The 23,571-nt window shown below is 41.2% G+C and overlaps 1 protein-coding gene across 2 annotated transcripts in view; it reads right to left on the bottom strand.

Annotated features, from left to right (window-relative positions):
• The window catches only part of UVRAG (UV radiation resistance associated), a 93,888-nt gene that overhangs the window by 32,748 nt on the left and 37,569 nt on the right, over nucleotides 1–23,571 (bottom strand). For both annotated transcript variants that reach the window (XM_066990017.1, XM_066990018.1), the window contains exons 7-12: nucleotides 20,629–20,734; nucleotides 18,512–18,638; nucleotides 16,452–16,536; nucleotides 15,931–16,018; nucleotides 15,299–15,359; nucleotides 13,106–13,271 (exon numbers count right to left, since the gene is read on the bottom strand). In XM_066990017.1, the coding sequence (XP_066846118.1) occupies nucleotides 13,106–13,271; nucleotides 15,299–15,359; nucleotides 15,931–16,018; nucleotides 16,452–16,536; nucleotides 18,512–18,638; nucleotides 20,629–20,734 (633 nt within the window). The remainder of the gene's footprint in view (nucleotides 1–13,105; nucleotides 13,272–15,298; nucleotides 15,360–15,930; nucleotides 16,019–16,451; nucleotides 16,537–18,511; nucleotides 18,639–20,628; nucleotides 20,735–23,571) is intronic.

Consider the following 23,571-nt stretch of genomic DNA (forward strand, 5'->3'; position numbering starts at 1 on the left):
ACCAGCACAGGCTGGAACTGACCAACTGGAAAGCCTGGTGGACACCCAGTTGAACAGCAGCCAGCAATGGGCCCTTGTGGCAGAGAGATCCACCAGCATCTTGGGCTGCATCAGGAAGAGCATCAGCAGGGAGGTGATCCCTCCCCTCTACTCAGTGCTGGTGAGGCCACGTCTGGAGTGCGGGGTCCAGTCCTGGGCTCCCAACAGCAGACAGACGTGGGCATACTGGAGAGAGTCCAGCAAAGGGGCACAAAGATGACTGTGGTGTCTTCGGCCTTCCTTGAATGCCTCATGCAAGTCTTGATCACTCTTGGTGAGAAACAAAGAGCCCAGAAAAACTTGCGTCAACTCAAATAGCTTCTTGGAAGGATCTGTGTAAGCCTCCCCAGTTGAATCTAAGAGAAAACATACTGTGAGGATGATGAAACACTGCAAGAGGCTGCCAGGACAGGCTCCATAGTCTCCGTCCTTGGGCTTATTCAAAACTGAATGCACATGGTCCCAAGGAAACTGCTCTGAGCAGAAAGGCTGGGAACAAGATCCCCAGAGGTCCCTTCCTGCTTCAGCTATTCTGTGACCCTCTCATTCTTTCCTGGCAAAGCCATCATGCAAGCACAGGCAGAAGTTATGAACAAAACAGTTTCTGCTCTTCGGAGTTCACTCTTGTGAATTCTTGTAAAAATAGGTTAACGTTTATCTTGTGACTATGGAATACTACCTTTCACTAGTGCACAGACTTCACAAAACATAGCCCTGATACAAACTGAGTTTACAGTAAATATTCTGTATCTGTATCTAAAGAGCACATTACTGCCACATGTCAGCTGAACAGTAACTTTTAACAGTAGCTCATAAAGATGATCGTAGTTCAAGAACATTAACTTGATGCAAGAAATAAAAGCACAACATTTAGTAACTTATAACAGGTTAGGCCAATTTGGGACCAATTTGGAGTTGTCTCTGTAGCTGTTTCCACTGCACTCAGGGCTATTCTTGCTCCACTTCAGACACCGGACATGTCAGCAGTAAGACCCTGTGCTGGGGAAAAGCATAAAGTGATAAAAGGAACAAGCTGGCAGGAGCGTGGACAGGCAGCTTTGGGACTGAAAATCTTTAGCACAGTTGTCAAATTAAAAAAAAAAAGTCTTACTCTGAATTCAGAAGGTGGAGAACACAAAGTAAGAGTGATCTGAACTGCACACAAGACTGAATTTAGCCAGATGGTCAATACATGCTTTTAAGATCTAAGATAAAACAAAGAGGATTCTCAATCTTAAAAGCTTACATTTATTCTGGAAGTTTCACGTTTTGCTTATTTAATGCTAAAGGAGTGACAAATGTAATGTTTTTATTAATTCCTTTGAGTCGTGTGCTGTTTTACAGGACTCACTGGGATACAAGTCAGATGACCAGCGCTACCCAGCTGCACCACGCTGCAGGAACGGAGGCAAATCCATAATAAATTGCAAAACACACATGCATTACATTTTTAGACACATAGCTCACCTCCCCTTTCATGGCACGTTGCTTTGGACAAAAGTTTTATTGTGGTATCACAAGTACAAGAATGACAGAACAGTTTCTTCCACGGTGAACTAGAACGTTATGCTTACAGCCACAAAGCACACTCGAGGCTTATACTAACACTGATGTGTCCAAGACCCAAAGTTTTCCCAGATTCTCAAGGAGAGCTTTTGGTTCTCATTTACCCTGGGAGCCAGCAAAAAAATAAATTCACAGAGGCAGTTACAAGGCATTTTTAGTTCTAATTCATTTTTAGCAGAGCTTGTGACAGAGATGGCAACTGACCTGCTTCCACCTTACCCTCTCCCCCCCACTTGGGAGATTCCCAAGGATAATTAGGAGCTCGTCTCCACCTGGAATCTTCATGCCTGCAAGTCAATATCAACTGCTTTACTTCAACCCATCCCCTATAAATTGCTGTCACACTCCCTAAGTAGACCTGAGCAGCTGGATAAAGAACACTTCCACTTAAACCTGGTCCTAGAAAGACGGGCACAGAAGTCAGAAGGGAGCTGGCTACGAACAGCTCTTCAATGAAGAGCTCTCCTTCTCCTCTCCATCAAAGGCTCCTAATATTCAAATTGGTTATTATTCTTAGCACTGAAGTCTTCTGTGTAACACTGGATTCTGCTAGCTGTTGAGCAGTTCTAAGGACAAGAATTGACGAGTTTTTGAAGTACAGAGCAAATTAATTTCAGTCTATTTACACATAGAGAGGCTTTGTTGATGGGCAGTGGGTAAGCAAACCCAAAGAAGAGGTCAAGGCTTAGAGTTCTGCTGATCTATGTGACCAAAGACATCTACTTGTAAGAAACTGAAGTGAGACTGACAAATCAAAGCTTGCACTCAAGGATCAGAACAGATTAGAGCAAACCTACAAGGAAGACACTAATTTCCTTGTAAACTGCCCACGCGAACAGGGCTGGGAAAGGACGAAATCACAGCTACAAGAGTGGTAAAGCGAAGTGTCAACATTGGTATTATTTTACACTGTAGACTCCACGTGAAAGTTTCTAGAGTACTAAGCCTCATTAAAGCCTCCCAAAAGAGCTGTGAAAAGGAAAAAGTGAGGCCAAGGTTACGTGCTTTGTTCACAGCAACTCTGATGGGGAAAAGTAACCGCAAGGCAGTCTTTTAAATAAAAATGGGCTTAAAGTCTACTCTTTCTCCAAGTCAAAACTACAAAACCAGCACCCCACCAGCACGGACAGACATAATTTTGAATCCTTCAAAGATCCTGCAACACCTCATAAGTTTTAAAAGAACCAGATATTGAATATTTGCATAAAGAAATGCCATTATAAGGGGTATTAAGCTTTTAAGTACCCAACTCCAGCTACACCAATTAACAGGACTCTTCAGAAGCCACTAGTTTGGAGTTGGTCTTCATGCTAACGAGACTTTGTCTACTGTGGTAGTCAAGAAGGGTACATCTTAACAAACATTCAGCTATCCCTCCTAGAAACCGAAGTGAGAAGTACAGCCTCACTACAGTAAATCACATTTTTTTAAGGTTACAGGGAATGTAGACAGGGTTCCACATTGTCACCTCTCATTTAGAAGTCTTCCTATTTAAAAAGGAATTCAATACGTGCATTTCCAGTCAGCGTGGAAAACTAAGGGTGGCAGGTTGCCATCATTTCCATTCCAGCTGAATCATTAAGATGGAAACAGCTAAACAGAAATATCCATGTAAAACCAAGACAGATTTCATTTTTCAGTTCAAATTGTAGTCTTTGTGTCTAAAACCAATTGTGTTCTGGTTCAGGATGGGGAGACGGGAGTTTCAACGAACACCTTTGCCAGCCGCACCTGTCCAGGGGCGTGAAGCCACCTCTACACCATCCCTGCAGTAATCCAGTCCAAAGGCTGCAAAATGCCCCACGAGACCACCAGCCTTCACTCCATACTGCTGAAACTACCTGTTCACCACAGAGAAAAGCACATCATTTTTTAACCATAAAGCAGAAAGTACAGAAAAATCCTCACCTAATGTCTCCAAGGTACGTTCAAACCAGCTGAGGCTTCTTTCTAAATAAACTTCATCCCTCCTTGGGGTAGGAAGGTTGTGTAAATTACTTTCCAGCATTCAGTTCATCCTTATTTCTATGAATAGAGGTATGATGGGGACAACCAGGATTTTCTGTTGCTAAAAGAAACACTTCTTGCAAGGATCTTCCCTTTTCTATTTATATTTCAAGATGAGATGCCTACCGTTTGGATTTTTTTTTAATTTATTTTTAGAGGTTTTTAGGTGTTTGTTTGTTTGTTGTTTTTTTTTTTTTAACCTCATGCCATCTCTTACTCACCTTTGGAGGTATGGACTAAAAGCATCATTTTTGTTGAAACAGCGCGGGCAGGAACTTTGATACTATAGCATCTCCAGCCAACTGCTAATGAACACTGATGTATTTAAAAATAAAAATAACATCTATAGAAAAGGCAAAGATTGCTTATGTCACACATTGATTCTGGAAAAACTAAAGGTTTATTTAAAGCTAAAATTCTGGTTAGCCAAATTTGTTTATTTTAGGCATTAGTGTTTTTTTTTAAAACAACTCATAAGTAAACTGTCCTGGTTATTCTAACCACTAAGAATTGCCTTTTTCAGTTGTTCTCAGACAAATACTTATCAACCATCGAGATCACATTTAATTTTATATCCTCGTATGTGTTACTGAGCTAATCTTTAGCTGTTCTACATCGCAGCCTCAGTTTTCGATGAACTTGCAGTAAATCACCCCAGGACTCTTGCTTCAGTCAGATGTTAACTGTTAGGAAAGCTGAAAGAATCCTTATTCCGTATATTTATTTCAGACCTCAAGTATCTCTTATGAATTCAAGCCCAAATACATTTTCAGTTGTGTTCTGTGATTTATGAACTCCTCTGTACCCCCAAAAAAATCACATATGTACCAATATATTGGTGGCCAATTTTTATTGTCCAGAACCGCCTGTCTTTAATACAAACTATTTTTAAAGTTTAAGAAATTGCTTCATTTTTAACTGCTTTCACCTGCTTCTACTTTGGTAAAACACCATGTGTTTTAGATCTTTTATTCTCTTCTGTTCAGTTATTCTGCCATATCCCAAATTATATTAAAAGTCTCAAAATTTAATCTCTACTTCAGAAAGCTCTTTGGGGAAGAAATCAGTAAAATAAAGATTTTACACATCCCATCTAACTGTTTTCCATAGGCTGAAGCGTGGCACAGTTTATATATCGTAATATATCCCATTTGGCAAATCTAGGTGAAATCTCAAAGTAGTCTGGAATTGTGTTAAATAACATTAATTTCAAAATAATGTAAAAATTTGAGGACCAATAATTTTGTAGCTTTGCAATGTGAAGTAATAGCAGCATGTTTTAAGAAACTGAACAAACGCCTTCACAGAAAGCTTACCTCAAAATAAAGACTAAGAAGAGTGTTGTTGGAGACATGACACTTAAAAGCAAAATAAGTAGTCTAAGATAGGAGATGCATTTTAACACCTAAAAAATACTAATTACATTGCATAGGAAACAGGTATTTACCCGTTAGTTAACTGAAGATCAGAAACGTGGTTCAACAACTAGGTGAAGCCAATGTCAGTGTCTTTTCACATCACCGTATTTGCTGCACTTTGACTACATCCTGCCCGAGTGCATCCACTGAATTTGGGACAGAACACAAACCTGAGGTGGCTTCATTCCCTTCACTTCTTATTTTTGAGGACAGTAAGCAGAACGGCTGCAGTGAGATGACTGCAGTAGAGTTGGCAGAACACAGCTAAAACCCAATTATTCACTATTATACAGATAAAGAGCTGATGTAATTTCTGTAACAGTCCCTGGGGTGATAGCAGAGAGTCATCCATCAGATCTAGGGAACAACTGTGCCTCACACACACTACCAAAAAATGGGGCAGTTCAGAAAATGATGAATTTCTAGCTTAAGCCTATGGACAGGATACCCTATATGAGGATAGAACTAAATAGCCCAATCCAACTAAGATAATGGCCTGAAAAAGTCACAAGTTCTTGCATGACAGGGTTGAAGTATGAGGCATGTACAAGAACAAGGTATGAGTACTTACTGAAGTTTAAGTTTCAACTTCAGCCTCTTCTGGGGGGCTGTGAGGGGCAGGCAGGGAGGAAGGAGTAGTGTTTTCCCTCCAACCTAACCACATCCTGTTTGCTCACTGTAAAGGAATGTCCTATCTAGAAGAGAAAGCTTGAGTGGTGTAGAAGTGCTAGGGTCTTTCCCTATGTGAATAAAGCAAACCTTGAGAGCTTTTAAGTGAAGAGGGCAACCATTGTGCAGACATCTCACTTGAAACCTCTATTCACCAAGACATTTCAGATCAAATATTAGGAAAATAGGTTCCTAATGAGCCACAGCCACCAAAATACCCAGCACTTCCAACTCATCATCACTCCAGCAGATGACCACAGCACAAGAAGCGCTGGCTGCACAGCTTCAAAACCTGTTTCCTTTTCAGATAAGCTACGCCAAGGATTTATCAGCTTCAGAGCAGAGGCTGGCACAGGTCTGAAGTAACGTGCCCAAGCAGCTGGTCTTTGTTGGAAGGAACTCAACTAAAAGACCGTGGTACGAACCTGCCTTCACCACCAGACTCCTCAACCAGAGACGCAGCACAGAGCGCTGTGGATCCTCTTCATATCAAGCTACCAGTCGATGGTGGGGGTCACAAACTCACCTTGGGGTCACTAACAGCCTACAAGGAGCAGCTAACTAGTCTGCCAACAAACAGCAGGATTGGAGAAGTTTTAAATGAAAAAGTAAGATCCCCACCTGGTGAGTAAAACTGAAAGTCAAATGAAATGGCAGTAAAAAAGATTACAAGTGTACACTTTGCTTTGTTGGAGATGAGATTAAGACACAAATATGAATCACAAGTGAATTCAGATTTGATTACTCTATGGTTTTTAGTCTCTACATGAGAGAAAACAAATACTTGTAAAACAAACTTGATGACAAAAATACAGACTGCCAAGGGAAAAAAGCATATCCTCATTCAAACTTTACACAATACAAAGATAATTAGTTTACTGGGAAAGGAAAACATATTGGCAGTTTAACTGTATGAAGCGTATTTTCAAAATGCCTATCTGAATAGCTCAACAATAAGATAATCAAAAGCAGAAGCACTGCCATCTTTCCATTAAGAAGTGTAACTGTCGTGACCTTGCTCTTGGAGAACATACAATAGCTTCAATATGTACAGGCTGTACACAGGAAAAGAAACCAAAGACCCAGATTATGAAAGTCAAGCAGTTGTTGATAAGATAGTCACCGATTTATAAGAATATAAGGGTATCATTCTACTGGTTCAGCAAATAAGACTTTCACACACCTAAAAAGCACAGCCAGCAATCCACGGAACTAGCAACGCTGATGGCTTTTTGTCGATTGTGCATATCCCTGACATATTACAGCTTGAATTCAAGGCTTGCTGCATACTCCGTGATGGATGTCACACCGCGAGGACTATCTGTAAGGACAGAGCAGACAACCCCGCTATCAGAACTTTAAATCTCCCTGCCACCGAAGGATCATTTTTAACGAGAGGACACTTTAAACAGGTCAAGTCCCTGCTCCTTGAAAAATGAAGTAATGTTTTGAAAAATAATCTCAGCAGGAGGATAGAGTTCCAATGGGAGTAAACTCATACTAGTATGCCTTCACAAAAACATTTCTCAGCTGTAGATGTCCGGGGTCAGTGGTCTCATCTACTGCAGTAAACAAACCCTGCTTTCTCAGACTGGCCAGAAGCATGCAAAAGCTGTTGCTCCCAGAGCCAGTGTTAATAATATCTATGTTTACTAAGGAGCACTTGATCTAATTTCTCATCTACTCACCTTAATATACGCTGACCCAATGAAGGCAAAAAGCATTATTTTGGTGATCAAGAATAAAATAACCCTGCATTCTAGCTAAATATCCCCAAGAATGTGGAACGCAAAAATACAGTTCAAGATAAGTTCATGGCAAAAAGCATTCTTTGAGCAATAGTCGAATGCTTAACACACACTCAATCTACCACAAAGAATCAGCTCTGCTTTGACAGCTATTAGGTTTCTCAACAAACCGTCTCCCTCCATCTGATTTAAGTTTGCCAAGATTTCTTCCCAAAGCTGCCATTTTATTATCTCGGCTGAAGCAGCAAAGATGATTAAAGATTTCTCTGTCAAGTTGGAAGATGTCAGCATCAGTAAAAAGTTATTCTTCACTCGCTTGCGTCCTGACTTTTCAGATTGCTGTGTTGCAAATGGCTTATCTGCTACTGGACCCAAAGCAATAATCACCTCCTGACTTTCAGCTTTCACGTTCTTAGAAACAGGAGCGAGACCACAGAAGCGAGGACCATGTTTACACTGAGCTCATTCAACAAGTGGTTTCCAAACACTCGAAAAATTATCCACATGCCTCTCAGCTTTTCTCCTCTAAGCTGCAAATCCAGCTTTTCACACTGAAGCGAAAGGCACCACAGTTCATCAAGATAGGGAATTTGGAAGCAATCTTGTAGCAGAACTGGTTGGGATGTATGTTTTCCTTTACTCAGGTCCAAGCAGAGCAACTTTCTGCATCAGAACTTGAGCTGGCAATAACTGGGCCTGTTTGACTTAGTTCTCCGTGAACCACACACAGAAAACTGGAAGCTTGCTTCTTTAGTGCAAATGAGTATGCCTTAAACATAACCCCAGCCCACCGAACGAACTGCTTCAACATGTGCAGATTAAAAGCGCGCTTGGCCCGACTACTCCAAGTTTTCCACTTCTCTCAAGTTTGGCCTCTTCAACCAATTAAGAGCACCCCAAACTAGGCTAAACCAACCTGCTGGTTTGAATTCAAGGCTCAATCAACAAGCCATGCAAATATGTTAACGTTCACCACACACCGTACGCAGGGCTGCAGTCCCTCGGCCAAGCACTCGCATGTGTGAGCTTTAGCTATAAATAAACTGTCTTAGGAAAAACTCACTCATAACTTTACATCCTTGAGGAGTCCAGGAGCATTCTGAAGATCTGACAAGGTCACCTGCATTTCCTGTCTGCTGCGGTCTTCTGTTGCTACAAGACTGCCTCAGCCTGGTGAAAGATGACCTGGTTTTAATTATTCAGACATTTGCCACTTACTAAACGGGCTACAGCAATGAAATAAAACCAGGCTTTAAGCCTTTGGCAGCCACAGAACTGCAGCAAATTTAAAGTATATGTATAATATAAGAGGTTGGATGCATTCAGATGTTGTTTCCAGATCAAGTCAGGTGCCAGCAGTGCTCCATGATCCTGGCTCAGCTACTTCTGCAATACCCACCTAAACATCACAATAAAAAATAACAACTATTTATAATCTTCTGGCACACTTGAAGTTCACTACAATAATGAAGCTGACCTCCAGAAAAAGAAAAAAAAGACTACTTAGGGGTCATGACCCATCATCACAGAAATATCCAGAAAGTTTCTTCAGGATCATACCTATCACTTTAAGCTGCAAACAGGGTACACGACTTTAATCCTAATTTCTATAAGAACCCAGTAACACAATGATAGACAGATGTTCCCTATGTTTAGTGACAACAGAAAGTGTTCAGGGGACACATGAATTAGCATAATTTAAAAAAGGTGCAGAACAGACATAATTCCAACTAGGCACATCAGTGGACAACCATGAAACAACCTGCCACTTCTATTATGCCATCCCCACTCTTATGCTACAGTGCTATTTCATCAGAAATGAAAAATGCCGATAATCTACACAGGTTTGCTTCAAAACAATACTTCAATTGCTGCTCAATAATGTTAGGTTATGCAGGAATTAAAGCAGCTATTTTTTTCAGGACAAACAGCTTTAAGCTGTTGTAATGAGCTGGCTAAGCTCATTAGCCAGTCCTTCTGAATCTTGATTTTAGTCACAAGACAGTACTGACCATCAAAGCTGTCTACTTGAGCTTTTTAGTGCCCCCAGGAGCCAAACCCCAGGTAACTGGCAGTATGCTCAACTTCACTCCTCCTTAAGCTGCTTCACGTAACTGCTTGGTTCCTGAGGTAGCCTTTGAATGCAGCAGAGCTGTTTGTGCACACACATCTAACAGAGAAGAGTCCTTGAAAATCTTTTTCATTCATACTGAATCTTTGAAATGTAAAAATACAACAGAAATAATTGCTCTGAAAATGCACTGCACTTGCCCAGACACACACAAGCTAAAAGAAGGGTGTTTGAACTCTGAAGAGCATGGCTTTTCTTTGGTAAGCATACGTACGTCCAAGCTGTCTAATGTGATTTGATGAAATTAGTATTCTATTCTTAAATCTTCAACTGGCAGGTTGTACAAGAGTCATGTGAAATTTCAATTATAAAATAACAAAATCAAGTAGCTTTGAGTCAATGTGGAACCTAAAAATACTCCCGAACAGATGACATTAATGTATGCTTCTGTACTCACTTTACTTCTGTACTCACTTTAAAAGGAACAAGGAGACCGATACTGTCTAAAAAGATTCAGTAGCTCCCAGCTTGCAAAATGCAGACATTTACCTTGTAAGATTTTAGTTCATATCGCTAGAAGAGACCTGAAGGAACACTATCTAAAAACCTTATGACAAAGGCAGCAACACCAACGTAAACAAGTCTTGCTCCAGACATATCACCCCTTTTTTTTTTTTTAATTGGAAACTGTGCTTTATTTAAAAATCTGGGAACAGGCTAACAAGCGTTAAATGCAGGGCTTGACTGACTGCATCAGAGCATGTCATAAATAGCTTAATTTCAGCATTCTTACCAGGTTTATGACAACAAGATGAAGTGCTATGTTCCTATTCTGCAAGAACAGTACCAAGGAATTGAAGTAGGGTATTAAGCATGTTTGTCTCTGGAGGTAGGAACACGCTGCTCTGCTAACTAGCTTAGATTTAGGAGTTCCGCATCCATAATTTCCTTTGAAATCTTTCAGAATCCAGAACTTTTGGGAAGGGTACTCGTTCCTCTTAGATATTTGATGTACTCTGAAGGCTTTGAAAGAGACCATTGAAGAAATGCGAGCTGTTTACTGGAAGTTGTACTCTTTCCTTACCTTGGTTCAGAAAGTCGTATTATGGGAGAAAACTTACAGCATTTTAGTAGTATCAAAATAAGTTAATGGAATACAGAGAGAAAAGCTATCAAATAGGTAATAGATACTAATATCTACAAGACCATATATTGTACATCACTGGCATGTATTCCCTGTCTGGTTCCACCATCAGTAATGGGGCCAAATGGAAGAGAAATTTTCACCACAGCCTCCTACTTTTATACATTCTTTAGTACCAACATAACAGTAATGGCAGCACACAAAACTGAAGGCTTCCGCGAGAATCTTGTGACTTAAGTGGCCTGGTTCATTCAGGCAAACAGATCTGAGGTGGATAAAATATTCCCCAAATGTAACTTACACTCTGAAAGCTCTCAAAATGTTTGACCAGCTTATTAGAAGGACTTTAAAAAGCTGTTGCAGAAAGTTGAAAGATGAGTGAAGTAATACACTCATAATGCAGTATACCATTAAAAACAAACACATGTACTTATGAAATTTCTCTTGAATGAAAACATCAGCTATTTCCCCCAGTACCCAATTTTTAAAAGCTCTTAATATGAATTCAGGGCAACCCTGAAGTCCAAAAAAAAAGTATGAAGCCAAATAAAATGCTTAACCTAGTAAATAATTACGATGCAATGTGTTGTAATAAAGATTGAGTACACAGAAAACCTCACTGTAATTACTCAACAGTTTACATTGGAGTTAGAAAAGCTGTTTAAGGACAGGTTACTGAAGTAAAGAAATTTAATAATGCACATTAATTGCTATGCTCTATTCAGTTAGGAGCACATGAGGAACATGAGCTATTAGTTTAGGAAGAAAACTGCAAGTTCAGACATTTGAGGTTTTCTATAGCAACTCAAGTCCTCTGAGAGCTGGCAGGATTGACTCTCCAATAGCTGGGAAGAGAAGACCTCAAGCAGGAGCTAATCCTGAAAAAATCTTGCAGAACACAGGTAAATGGCCCAATAGGGATTAATATACTTAGCTAAACTTTCTCCTTTTCAGAAACTGTTGTGAAATAAAGTATTAAGTCATGAGGGTTTGGAAGGTTCCAGCCGAAAAGGACTAAACCTTTCACTTTGTCTCAGACAACAGGAAATTGGTTTAATCTTTATACACCCACACACAGGCAGCTCTACTCCTCAGAAATGTGTTTTCCAGATATAAACGTTCTAGCTTGATACCCGTCTGAAAGTGATGAACAGGCAAGAGGACGATCATATGCTTAGAGAAGTAAAGCAGAAGCTAAACACATTAACGTTCTATTAAGTTATTAAAATGGTATCAAAGATTTCTTGGATAACTTACCCCAAAATCCTTTGCAGAACAATTACTATAGTCCGTATTTTATCACGTCAGAACAGTTAAAGCTCAGCAACAGCTTAACTCTCGAGGCAAGTTACCTCAGCTGTCCTGGCAAAGGTCACTGAGCTTCAAAAAGAAATCAGACACTTCCAAGCATCCCAAACCTCCCAGCTATGCACAGTATGAAAAGACCCTTCCATTTCGACCAGGACTTGTAAGAAATGCTGTTAAAAATACTAAAACACTTTGATTGTATGCATCCTAAGAGATCAAGAAACTGAGGCAACAGAGACAGCAATTTTCTACAAGTTCATTTTCCTCCAGCCATTTCTTTTGCTCATTTCTCCAAATCTTGCAAATGAATAACAAAGTTACTGGTGCTGCAAGCCTACTTTGCAACCGCCCGCAGACACACAGAGGATCGGAGTGGAGCAGCTGGTCTCCCGCAGCTGGTCAGCGCTGCATTCCTTTGAGTTCTGTGGTTGCAGGCTACAAAGTGGAGCTTAACCAGTAATTGCCGCTATTTTCATATTTGAGCACACAGGTGGAAAGACAGTGGGAAAACAGGCAAAGTGCCAAAACGCAGGAGGCATTCGGGGAGTGGATTTAAGGACAGCAAGATAGCTTCCTAGCAGCTTAACAATAACAATAACCTAGATCCATGTTGAAAGACAATGATTATAGACCAGATGAAAAACTCTTCGTTGAATATTAAGTTGATTTATTAGTAGGTAACAGTTCACAAAACTCTTTCCTAACTGTTTAAAAAGTCCTCCGTGCTAAAGACAGCTATTTATTTTGTCGTGTATCAAGCAGTACAGCAGCACCTGCAGCAACTCCCCACTGAAGGCTGCTTCTGGTGCCTACAGCTTATTCCCATAGCCAATAGAGAAACACAAAATGCAAGTTTTCCAATCAGAAGCCACAACTTACCTACAAGGTCCACTAATTAAGTTTTTCTATGATTATTAGATGCCTAATCAATAGCATTTGACTCTCAGTAGATGTAGAACAACAGAACTGGACTATAATTAGCTCACAGGAACTCAAACTCCTGTCCCACACCTACTGAACACAGTACCAAATAACTCCATAACCAGTATCCCATCACAGTACCCCAAACTGTTCAAGTTTAGGTGTTTTTTGCTGTTTTGAAGAAAGTACATAAGTATATTTACGGCGTACTTACTCTCGCTCTTTCTCTGTCAGTTTGTCATTGATGTTATCTTTGATTGTAGACCTGGAGCCCTTGTGGATTATGGGATACCTGAGTGGCACTTGTAAGAAGTAGGATATCATTGAAACCAAATGAGCGGTGTAGCCCAGGGCAACAGCAATGCTCCCATCATCTTTTGCTGTCAATAATAATAAAAAAAAAAATCCATTAAATACATTAGTTGAATCTCAGTGCAGACTCAGCACTTCATGAAGTTGTCAGAAGTTATAACATACAAATAGACACAAATGAAACAAATTTGGACTGCTTTATAATTATTTTCAGTTCACCATTTGCCTCTTATTAAAGGTAACATAAAATGGCTGATGACATATCCTCCTTCCAATTTTACACTTTTGAAGCTTAAAGTTACTCTTCCCAAAGTTTGGTTGGGTCAGGGAGGGTAAATAAGAGATGGAAAAGTGGGAAGAAATCCCAAGACATAATTCAAGACTTAAAACTTTCTGCACTTCTCAATATGCAGGTGACATATCGGGGTCAGAAAAAAAGCTGCATTCCTCCATTGCTTTACTCATTAGAGAGATCAGTTGCAGAGAGACTGACCCCAGGTTCTGCACTCTGTTGTCTGGCAGTAAGTCGAAGAAGTTAGATTAACCCATTGTTTTAAAGTGTCATTTTTAATTTGACATTTAAGGTTGCAGCCTTAAAGCTTCACCTGCTGGGAATACACAGGTCTTGAGATTCAAATTACATCCTTTCTAGAATCTAAATACTAGCCACGTAAAGGCTTCTCCTTTCTGATTCAGTTTTTCCTTCCCCTCCTCTTTATAACTGAACATACCAATACAAACACCACAACAGAACCATCCCTACTGAGAAGGGAGTCCCGGGCAATTAACTGAGGGCACTCTAAGAAGGCTTTTAATGATGCTCAACAACATCTGAAATCACGCTGACTTCTAGAACAAGAGATGATATATGGATTCAAATGTTAAATCCTTTTAAAAAAGGATTTTGTTAAACATTCAACCTTTGAAGCAACACTATTTTTGCAAATAAAATCACTGATACTTGAGATGCCTGACTTCTTAAAATATTTTCTAAGAGTCTGAACTAAGACACAGCAAGTCAGACAACTCCGTATTTCACTACTTTGAATGCTGAGTACTTCCCCCCTGTACAACAGTATTTCCAGAGATTTTGATAGAGAATTAGTCATTCTTTTTTAAGGAGTTAATATCAGTAAACTGAAAACAGGCCAAGAGAGACACACCACTGCCTTCTCAAGAATTACAGAACTGAATTCATTCTCACAAGTGCAACCAGGAAAACAAATTAACGTGTTAAACATTATTCCTCCATTATTCTAGCATTCAATATACCCGCTGTTAGTACAAATTAACTCCTCTCGGATGCCTTTAAAGAGTTAGATAATTGATTGAGGTTTTTGCCCAAGAAACCATACGACTGGCAGAGTGAAAAAGTACTAGGAGCAAGAAATTCCAAAGGGGATTTTTAACAAAGTTCCAATTCACGTCCAACACCTACAGATGAATGCACGCAGTTACCTGTATGACCCTTACACAGGCAGGCATATGGATTTGCTTCTGCAAAAAGATGATGTGCAAAGTTACAGTAGAAGCTGACTTGTAAAATCCTGCCACACCACGGCAGGAATTAGTGTCAGGAAGCTTTAAGTCATATTTATGCAGGATGTTTATTGGGTAAGTTCATCAGCAACCGCAACAAACTAAATGGAGATTTATGCACATCACCTGAGCACTAGTTATAGATTGAAACTAGGAAAAACGCAATTTTTTTCCCCCTAGAATCACTGAGTTCAGAAGGCAGCTCTAGAAATTGCCTATTCCTACCCCTCTGCTCTCAGCAGGATAAGCTACAGCAGATTGCCAAGGACCACAGGCTGGGCTCTGAGCATTTCCAAGAAAGGAGGCTCAACATCCTCTCTGGATAACCTGCTGCAGTGTATCACTAATTATACTTTGAATACAGAAGTACTTTAAGAGTCAATTCCTAGCTAGCATGAAGGAAGTTTCTAAGAATAAGTAATGAGCAAGCTTTCTACCAGTCCAGACCTTTCCAATCAGAAATGTGGATCCTTAGCCATTACTATCAGTTTACTTAATTTTATCATGTTCAGAAGCAGTGTCAACTGTAAGAACCAAATTAAGAATATCCAGCTACCTTGAAAGTCTTCAGAATTAGGAAGCTTGACTCCACAAACAAAGTAATCCTTTTGATCATTCTGCAAGTTTAAAATCAACAATGGAAAGTGAGAATGGGACAACAACAGCCAGAAAATAGAAGCCTGTAAAAAACCCAATGACAACAAAGCATCTCGTAAAGAAAAACTAAATATTCAATGAAACCCAGACAGACTGAGATAATGTTTTAGTAACATTTCAAATAATTCAAAAGTAAATGCAACTTTTTTTTTTTTTTAAGGAAGAGCTTTACCTTAATTCATTGCAGAAAAAGGTTTAGGAGCTCTATATTTTGACATCTGTTTTTGTGCACTCTAGTAAAGTTCAGCTAGCCTACTGTCAAGGTTACTTTAAATAATTACATACAAAGTGGCAAGTATCCATTAAGTTATAGTTATATACATTCTGCTCTTATAGCTGAGGCTATTTGAATGATGCTGGCATAAGTCCTCTCCGTGTGAGGTTTACAACTTAAGGACCAAATCCAAGAAAAAGTTGTAAAAAGCAATATGAGGGAAAAGTTTGATCCTACAGAAAAGCAAGGTTTGTTCCAGGTGTGAAATGAACTTCCTGTTTACATCAAATACACATTTTAGACCATCTGAAACATACCAGATCAATAGGGTAGATGTAAGACAGCTCCGACAGCAACTGCTTGCATCGAATGGTCTGCTGGGCGTTTGTCTTCAAAAACAGCTCTCTGCAGGGGAAAAGAAACCAAAATCATTAGTTTCTTGGAAAGCTTTAAGTAAAGCTATCAACCCCGATCACCCCCACCCCCTTCAAAAAGGGGATTCTACAAGGATGGCTAAAGAGACAAAGCAACATTTCATTTCCAGTTTTATCTTATAGGCATATTTGGACTACAAGAATTAACCATCATAAAGCAGTGCTTCACCAGAACAGACATATGTTCTATCATAGCCTACACGTGCAGGAGAGCCCATTTCCTTCTCTTCTAGACTTGCTACTGTTAATTATCACTTTAGATAACTACAAACTGTAGCAGAGAGGTCTTAACAGAAGTTTTAGGGCAACAATAAGGAAGAATTTGGTGCAACAGAAGTCCCTTCTCAAACCTGTATGTCTTTCCTGATTGCAGACTAGTGGAAAAAAATCATGGGTCCTTTTACCTCTTAGCAGTGCATTCTTTTCTTAATTCATGCAGAGATTCATTATGCTCTTGAAGCTTCTGGTACTCAGTCTCAAACGCATTTTCTATATGAGGAAACAGTAAAAACATAATTAGCATCAAATATTTTCTTAAATCTGAAGCTGTAAGGGTAGATACTGACACAAGCGTTGGCACTAACCCTCCATTTAGTCTCAGGTGCCCATTTGCTGTGACATGCTGCCAAGCTGGGGAATGACAGTGCAAGAGGCACACCCGTCTTCGTGCACCATACACCATTCACCAGCCAAGCACAACCTATGAAAGCTCATTCTCCTTTTACACCTGCTCCCTGCACGTCCACAGCAGTAGGGTAACTCCGTTAAGGCAGCTCAAGTACTTGTGCTGGCAGAGTTAAGCAAACAACATGCACTTCATTTTCAGCGCTGACTCTTTATTTTGGACTCTACTGGGAACTCAAAAGTCCTGCAACAAGATCAGCCAGCCATGTAGTTTAGTCGCTGGTGAGCTCCAACCAAGGCAGCCACACAGAGTTTTACCGTAGGACACTTTCAGAGTAAAATAAAATGCCAAGACGACCAAGCATTTCACCTTTCACTTATGTAATAAGCCATTAAGATTGATTTTTGTCTTCCAACACGTAAAATGGGATCTTAGTCTAACAGGTACATTAAAATCCCTTGTGACATTAAAATATGGCTGCATGACACTGTTTACTGCATTACAGTGCAACTCTTCTCATTTTCTTCAGAAAATTAATTAAGCACAGTTTTAAGGCTGCTTTTGAGAGGTGTCACGTTAAAAATTACTTAGAGGCAGAATACAAGCATGTGCTGTCCAGAATTCAGTATAACAGATGGCGTAGAGTTTCTATCTGACTGTAAAATTTATCTAAAGAAAAGTAGAAACACTTTAAAGCTTGACCAAAAAAAAAGAGAAAGGCAAAACAGCACCTTTACTTTGATCACCATCATCATAATTTAGTGTAGTGGTTTTATGTGGCAAGGTTTTGGTAGTACAGGGGGCTGCAGGGGCAACCTCTGTGAGCACAGCCCAGCAGCTGCCCCATGTCAGCTAAGGGGCAGTTTCAGCTGAATCTGAAGAGACCCATCGCTGGCCAGAGCCGAGCCAGTGAAAGATGTTTGTGCCTCTGTGAGAGCAGATTTAAGAAAAACTGCTGTGCTGCAGCAGCTGGGAGAGTGGGGAGTGAGAAGCAGCCCTGTAGCCACCTAGGTCAGTGCAGGAGGTGCTCCAGGGACGCAGCAAAAGTTCCCCTGCGGCCTGTGGAGAGGCCCCTGGTGGAGCAGGCTGTCCCCCTGCAGCCCATGGGTCCCACATGGAGCAGATCTCCATGCTGCAGCCCGTGGAGGAGCCCCCAGTGGAGCAGGTGGATGTGGCCTGGAGGAGGCTGCGGCCCATGGAGAGCCCCCCGCAGAGGCAGGGGGTGTGGGGGGAGCTGCCGCCCAGGGGGGACCTGTGCTGGAGCAGTTTGCTCCTGGGGGATGGACCCCGTGGTACGGAGCCGTGTGGGAGCAGTTCTTGAAGAGCTGCTGCCTGTGGGCAGCCCCTGCAGGCTCAGTTCGGGAAGGACGGCATCCCGTGGGGGGGACCCCACGGGGAGCAGGGGCAGAGAGGGACCGAGAAGGAGCGGCGGAGATGAAGGGTCAGGGACTGACCGCAGCCCCCATTGCCCATTCCCCCGAGCCACTCTGGAGGAGGAGGTGGAAGAGGGTGGGTGAGGGGAAGGTATTATTACTTTGCTTTTAGTTTCTCACTGCTCTAGCCTGTTTGTAATAGGTAATACATTATTTTAATCTTCCTACGCTGAGTCTGTTTTGCCCATGACGATAATTGTTAAGTGATCTCCCTGTCCTTATCTCAAACCTCGAGCCCTTTCCATCCTATTTTCTCCCCCTTTCCCTTTGAGGAGGGGGAGTGAGGGAGTGATTATGGTGGAGCTCGGCTGCCCAGCTGGGTAAAACCACCACGGCTAGGCTACTATGCTTCTGACCAGTGGATTATGAACGCCTGCAACAGAAGCAGGAACATTTGTACACTCACCTCGGTCATGCAAAGTGTTCTTTTCCTTATGCAATGAGGCTACTTCGTGACCAAGGGCCTTCCTCTGTCTCTCCAGTTCGTTACGTAGCACCAGGATCTTCAGCTGTAAACATTCACTCTCCTTTTTCTATCAGAAGAAAAACAGAGTCCAGTAAGTAAAAACAGAAAATGTTTTATTCATCTTCAAGTTTTACTTCACATAAGTAGTTCTGTAAAAGAGATGATAGGAAGAAAGGGAGAAGTAGGACAAGACTAGTGTCTGCCAGACTAAGAAGTGAGACAACAGATAACGAGGGACCCTAGTCATTTTGCTACTTTGGATGGAGAAAACCTCAGCTTTGGTCTGTTTTGTTCGTCCTACAGGATACATCTCTTCTCCAGTGCTCAGTGATGCAGCCTGGCCCAGGGCTGAAATAAAGAGATGGAGATGCAGCAGGAAATTTCCACAGGATAAGTATGTGGACAGTAACAGCAGAGTGCTAACAGCACAAGAATTCCCTGGCAAAGGGCTTGGTAACAAGAGAGGAGCTGAGCAATGAGGAGCCTGGGCTAAATTGAGATATGGAGCAGGAAAAAGCCTGGAAGTGTCTGAGCTGCGCTATTAAATTCTGTTCCCAGCTTCAGAGAGATGAGAAAAAAGGATCCACATGGGAAGAACACAGAGCAGCGAACAGATTATGTCATTATGCATAGTTACGTTAGAAGGATCCCTCCTTTAAAAGTTAAGGCTTTTTTTTCCTGTGTCTTTAAAATAATCATTTTTTTTTCTTTGATGCATTTTCTTCACTAAGAAATTACGCTTCCAAGTACAGAGAAGTAGAATTTTCTTCTATTAAAGGGTGGGTTGGTTTTCTTGTTTGGTTGGTTTTTGGGGGGGATGGGGAGAATATAGTTCTTTTTTAATCTTTTTTTCCCCCACCATTTTCAGTTTGGAATACTTGTTAAGAATAACTGAAGACAGATTCAAATTGGAAAAAGAAAACTTGCATCCCTCCAGTCCAGCCATACCCCTGGACAGAGCTCAAAACGTGAAGGGGCAGCCAGACATCGCTGCGAGCGTGGCTTCTGCAAGCAGCACCAGACACTGTCACTTCGTGTAACGCCGCCAGCTTTCACTTCTTCCCAGCAGCTAATGGAGATAATGTTACTTCAACGCTAACTGCATGAGAAAAAGTCAGCTCTTCCTGAACTCTTCCCTCTCCTTCTTATTTGCTTCAGTTACACATGTGCGCCCAGCCTTCTGGTTCAAGGCTCCAGCAGGAAACGTGACTCAGTATTAAGGAATGAAAGTACAGCCCACCCATTTATAAAGAGGGATGGAAGCCCAGGAAGAGTTTTGACTACTAAACAAAGGAGAAGTGGGTAATCATTTCCTTATACCATGTGCCATTTCACTAAGAAGCTGTATCATGCATTATCAGTGCCATTTCTGGTTTTAGTGTTGTTCATGTAGTTTTGCTCCATGTATTTATAAGGGAAAAGCCTTTGTATGGAAGGACAAGGATATCCATAACTGGAAAAAGATGATGAAGATGATTAAAAGCTTTTTTAACAGCCAAGATACCAGCAGAAGGCAAACAAGCTCCAGGTTGGAGTCACTGACAGGAGATGTTATATTGCTCTTAAGGGAGTTGACTTCATCTACAATGCAGCGCTGCAATTAGGGATTTTCCCCACTCTTCCATTTCATCAAACCCTTAACTTAGTTTGACACATCTTAAACCTACCTGAGCACACTATGTTTTTGCATAGGGAGCAGGGTACAACAAGATGCAGATGATCCACTTTACATCCACCACAAGAACCCATCAAGATTTATCACTAGAAGTTTGATTTTCCTAATATAACTTATATTTCCTGTGCAGTTTTTATGATTTTAGAGTATCAAAGCAATTATAATACAGCTAAAGTAGCACAAGCAATCTATAAAACCATCTGAGTAGCTCACACAAACCTGAAATCCGCTACATTACACGTCTCAGTTAAGTTTCCATTTGAAACGCCAGGTTTAAGTAAAGATTTTACATGCATGTTTTTTAAAAAAAGCAATTTTATGGTCAGTACATCACGGTGCTTCAACAAGCCTGTAGAACAAGATTTTAAACGATAAAACTTACCAGTTCATTGCTTGTCGATGTACATCTCAGCTTTTCTTCAATCTCCCTTCCTATTTTCTGAACGGTTACCTGAGTCTGTTTAATTGCACACTGGGCTCTGTGAAGCCTGTAAAGAGAAGTCACAGCTGTTACTAAAGGTTCCCCACACGTCCCAGTGTGGAACACACCAGGCATGTCAAAAACAGCTGAGGCAATGGGAATTTGGATTGCCAGGTTCGATTTTGAAATGAATGAAACGTTAAAAGAGGAGCTATAACTTGCACATTTTACAAATAAGTGGTCAAAACAAACCAGCAAGTCACTAAATTCAATCAAGTGACGGATGTCTTTCATTTCTCTAATTCAACAGATAACGCAAAGCAATAATGATAGGGTTCTCATGTAATATTTAAGCTGTAACACAATTCATAGAGAGAAGACATGGGTACGCACACGGCAGTTACCATGAGCATTATTCACATGGGCCAACTTTAAAATCTGAGATAACACAGAGGTACCCAAGTTGAAAGCACGAGGTCCATTTTTCCTATTCACAGCTTTACAATTAATTTCTTCTCCATTTCTAAGACCGTTATTCAGGCAGCCCTGGTGCTGGAATAAGCATTTAACTCCGCTAAGGCCTGGTCCGAACAGCAAAAAAGCAGTCAGAATCCCACGGCACAACGTTAACATTTGGCTGGGCAAACACAGCCAACGGACCAAGCCTGTTCCAATACAAGCTTTAATGACAAGCTTAGCCAAAATTAAACTCTGCCTAATAGGAACACTTAATTTTTACTAAAAGGAAGGCTGCACGTTTTCTGTGAGCCAAGGACCAAGGCGCTGCAGCATATAGAAGAGGCTGCTCAGCTCCTTCCTTGTACATTTTCTAATACCTTCCAGATTTATGAGCAATTGAGGCATTGCTATTTAAAGTTTTTGGCGAGCGGTTTTTAATGGTCTGTATGCAGTCAGGTCGAGATAGCCAGCCTACATGCTTCAAGTGCGAGTAACCCCGAAGTATTGCCCCTCTCATACTGCCTCCCTTCATCACCCTACCTTTAGGCAACAGCAGACATTAGGGATTAGTTTAATCAGCAGGAAGACGTCATCAAAACCAGCTAGCCCAGCAAACCAGTACACAGAGAGAAGATAATACATGGACAACAGGGAACAATTAGTGATATTAAACAAGGTCATTACCAATTCGGACTTTTGCGTGTTATGCAAGAATATTCATGGTGAATACATTAAATCCAGAGCTACCTTTAGTTCTTCACGCCATTGCTTCTCCTAAATACCATGTGTCAAAGTAGATTTTTGTTTCATATTATAATAAAGGGTTGGAAATGAGGAGACATTTCTTCTCAGCAAGAGCGGTCAGGCATTGGGACGGGTTGCCAAGGGAGGTGGTGGAGTCCCCGTCCCTGGGGGTGTTCAAGGCAAGGTTGGACATGGTGCTTGGGGACATGGTTTGGTGGGGGACATTGGTGGTAGGGGGATGGTTGGAACAGATGGTCTTGAAGGTCTTTTCCAACCCTAATGGTTCTAGGATTCTCAGACTGTTCAGAACACACACACACCTATGGTCTTTTGGAGGGCAGCTGTACCCCGCCTACATCACATACAAAGCAGCATGGCTCTACTGGCTGCTACAGGACTGGGGGCTTAAAAAAATTCAATAATAATAAAAATAAAAGACTGCTGAGGCCAACAGCACAGGGTCACCTAGAGACTCAGTCCCACATCGTGAATGGAGCCCTGGGACCTTCTGCACATGCACCCAAAGCATCTTGAGGCCGTTGGCTACACAACATGCGCTTACATGTGTCAAAAGCGAGGCTTACTGCTCATCCCGAACGTCACCCAGGGCTCTACTGCCACGTCACACAGCAGGGCTTAGGTTTCCTACCCCAACAGTTTCCAGACCGCCCTTTTGCGAAGCTCTGAAATGTTTTCTTTCCAGACATTAGGAATTCTTACCTAAAGGTAAGATGTATATGGAAAGAGCAATAACCGAGTGAAACGTACCTTTCCCTTTCCTTCATCCAATTTTACACTGGAAGAGCATTCTCATCAAGTCTGCTAGGCAATCAAGAAAGCACCATGGTAGTCTCAACGTCACACTACTTAGGTAGCAAAATCCCACTGCTGAGAAGCCTTCTGCTCCTTGAAAGAGTATTTATGAAACTACATAAATTGTTAGAGGGTCACCTTCCATACCATTTTCTTTGATCAATGCTCAGCTAACAACCTACAGTTTTGTAACACCCAAGTACAAGGAACAGATATCTATCTGGGATGACTCTCACACCAGTGCATACCTTAGGATGCTTCTTTATTTTTTAATAATCCCTATCTAAAAGTATATTCCCAACCTTGAGACTGCTGTCTTGAGACTGCTGTACAGATTAATTGAGCAATCAAGCCTGTTTTTAATAAATGTTTCTTTTTTTATTATTAAATGGTTCTCTTTTTAAGCCAAATAACATCCTGACGTTCCTTGCAAGATTAAAAGTGTCCTACAGTTAAACTTGGCTGCCTTGATGCCAAATAGAGCCATTTACACTGAGTCAACCAGTACCAGCAAGTTTTCGTTCCTGCAGCCTCTGTACGCGAACTGCTGTCCCGAGAACTTTAAAATGGTAACAGAAAGGTCACAGCCACATCTGAAGTTCAGCCTTCCAAGATGCAAATTTCAGGAACTCCATGTCACAAAAGCAAGAACAGTCAGAAATCTTCTTTCTCCAGCCAAAAAAAAGCAGCCCACATGGAAATCTGCGGTCATCCAACTGCAGGATCACAAGCTAAGCCTGAAGAACATCAACTGGAAAATTTGTCTGTCATCTTCACAGGCACAATAGGCTTTGGAGGAATAAATTATGCCTGCACCAATGAACAGAGATCACCAAGTTTAGGCCATAAATCTGGATTAGAAGCTAGATATAATTAGCAGAGAGAAGT

The sequence above is a fragment of the Anser cygnoides genome, chromosome 1 (assembly GCF_040182565.1).
Source record: "Anser cygnoides isolate HZ-2024a breed goose chromosome 1, Taihu_goose_T2T_genome, whole genome shotgun sequence".
Lineage (NCBI taxonomy): Eukaryota > Metazoa > Chordata > Aves > Anseriformes > Anatidae > Anser > Anser cygnoides.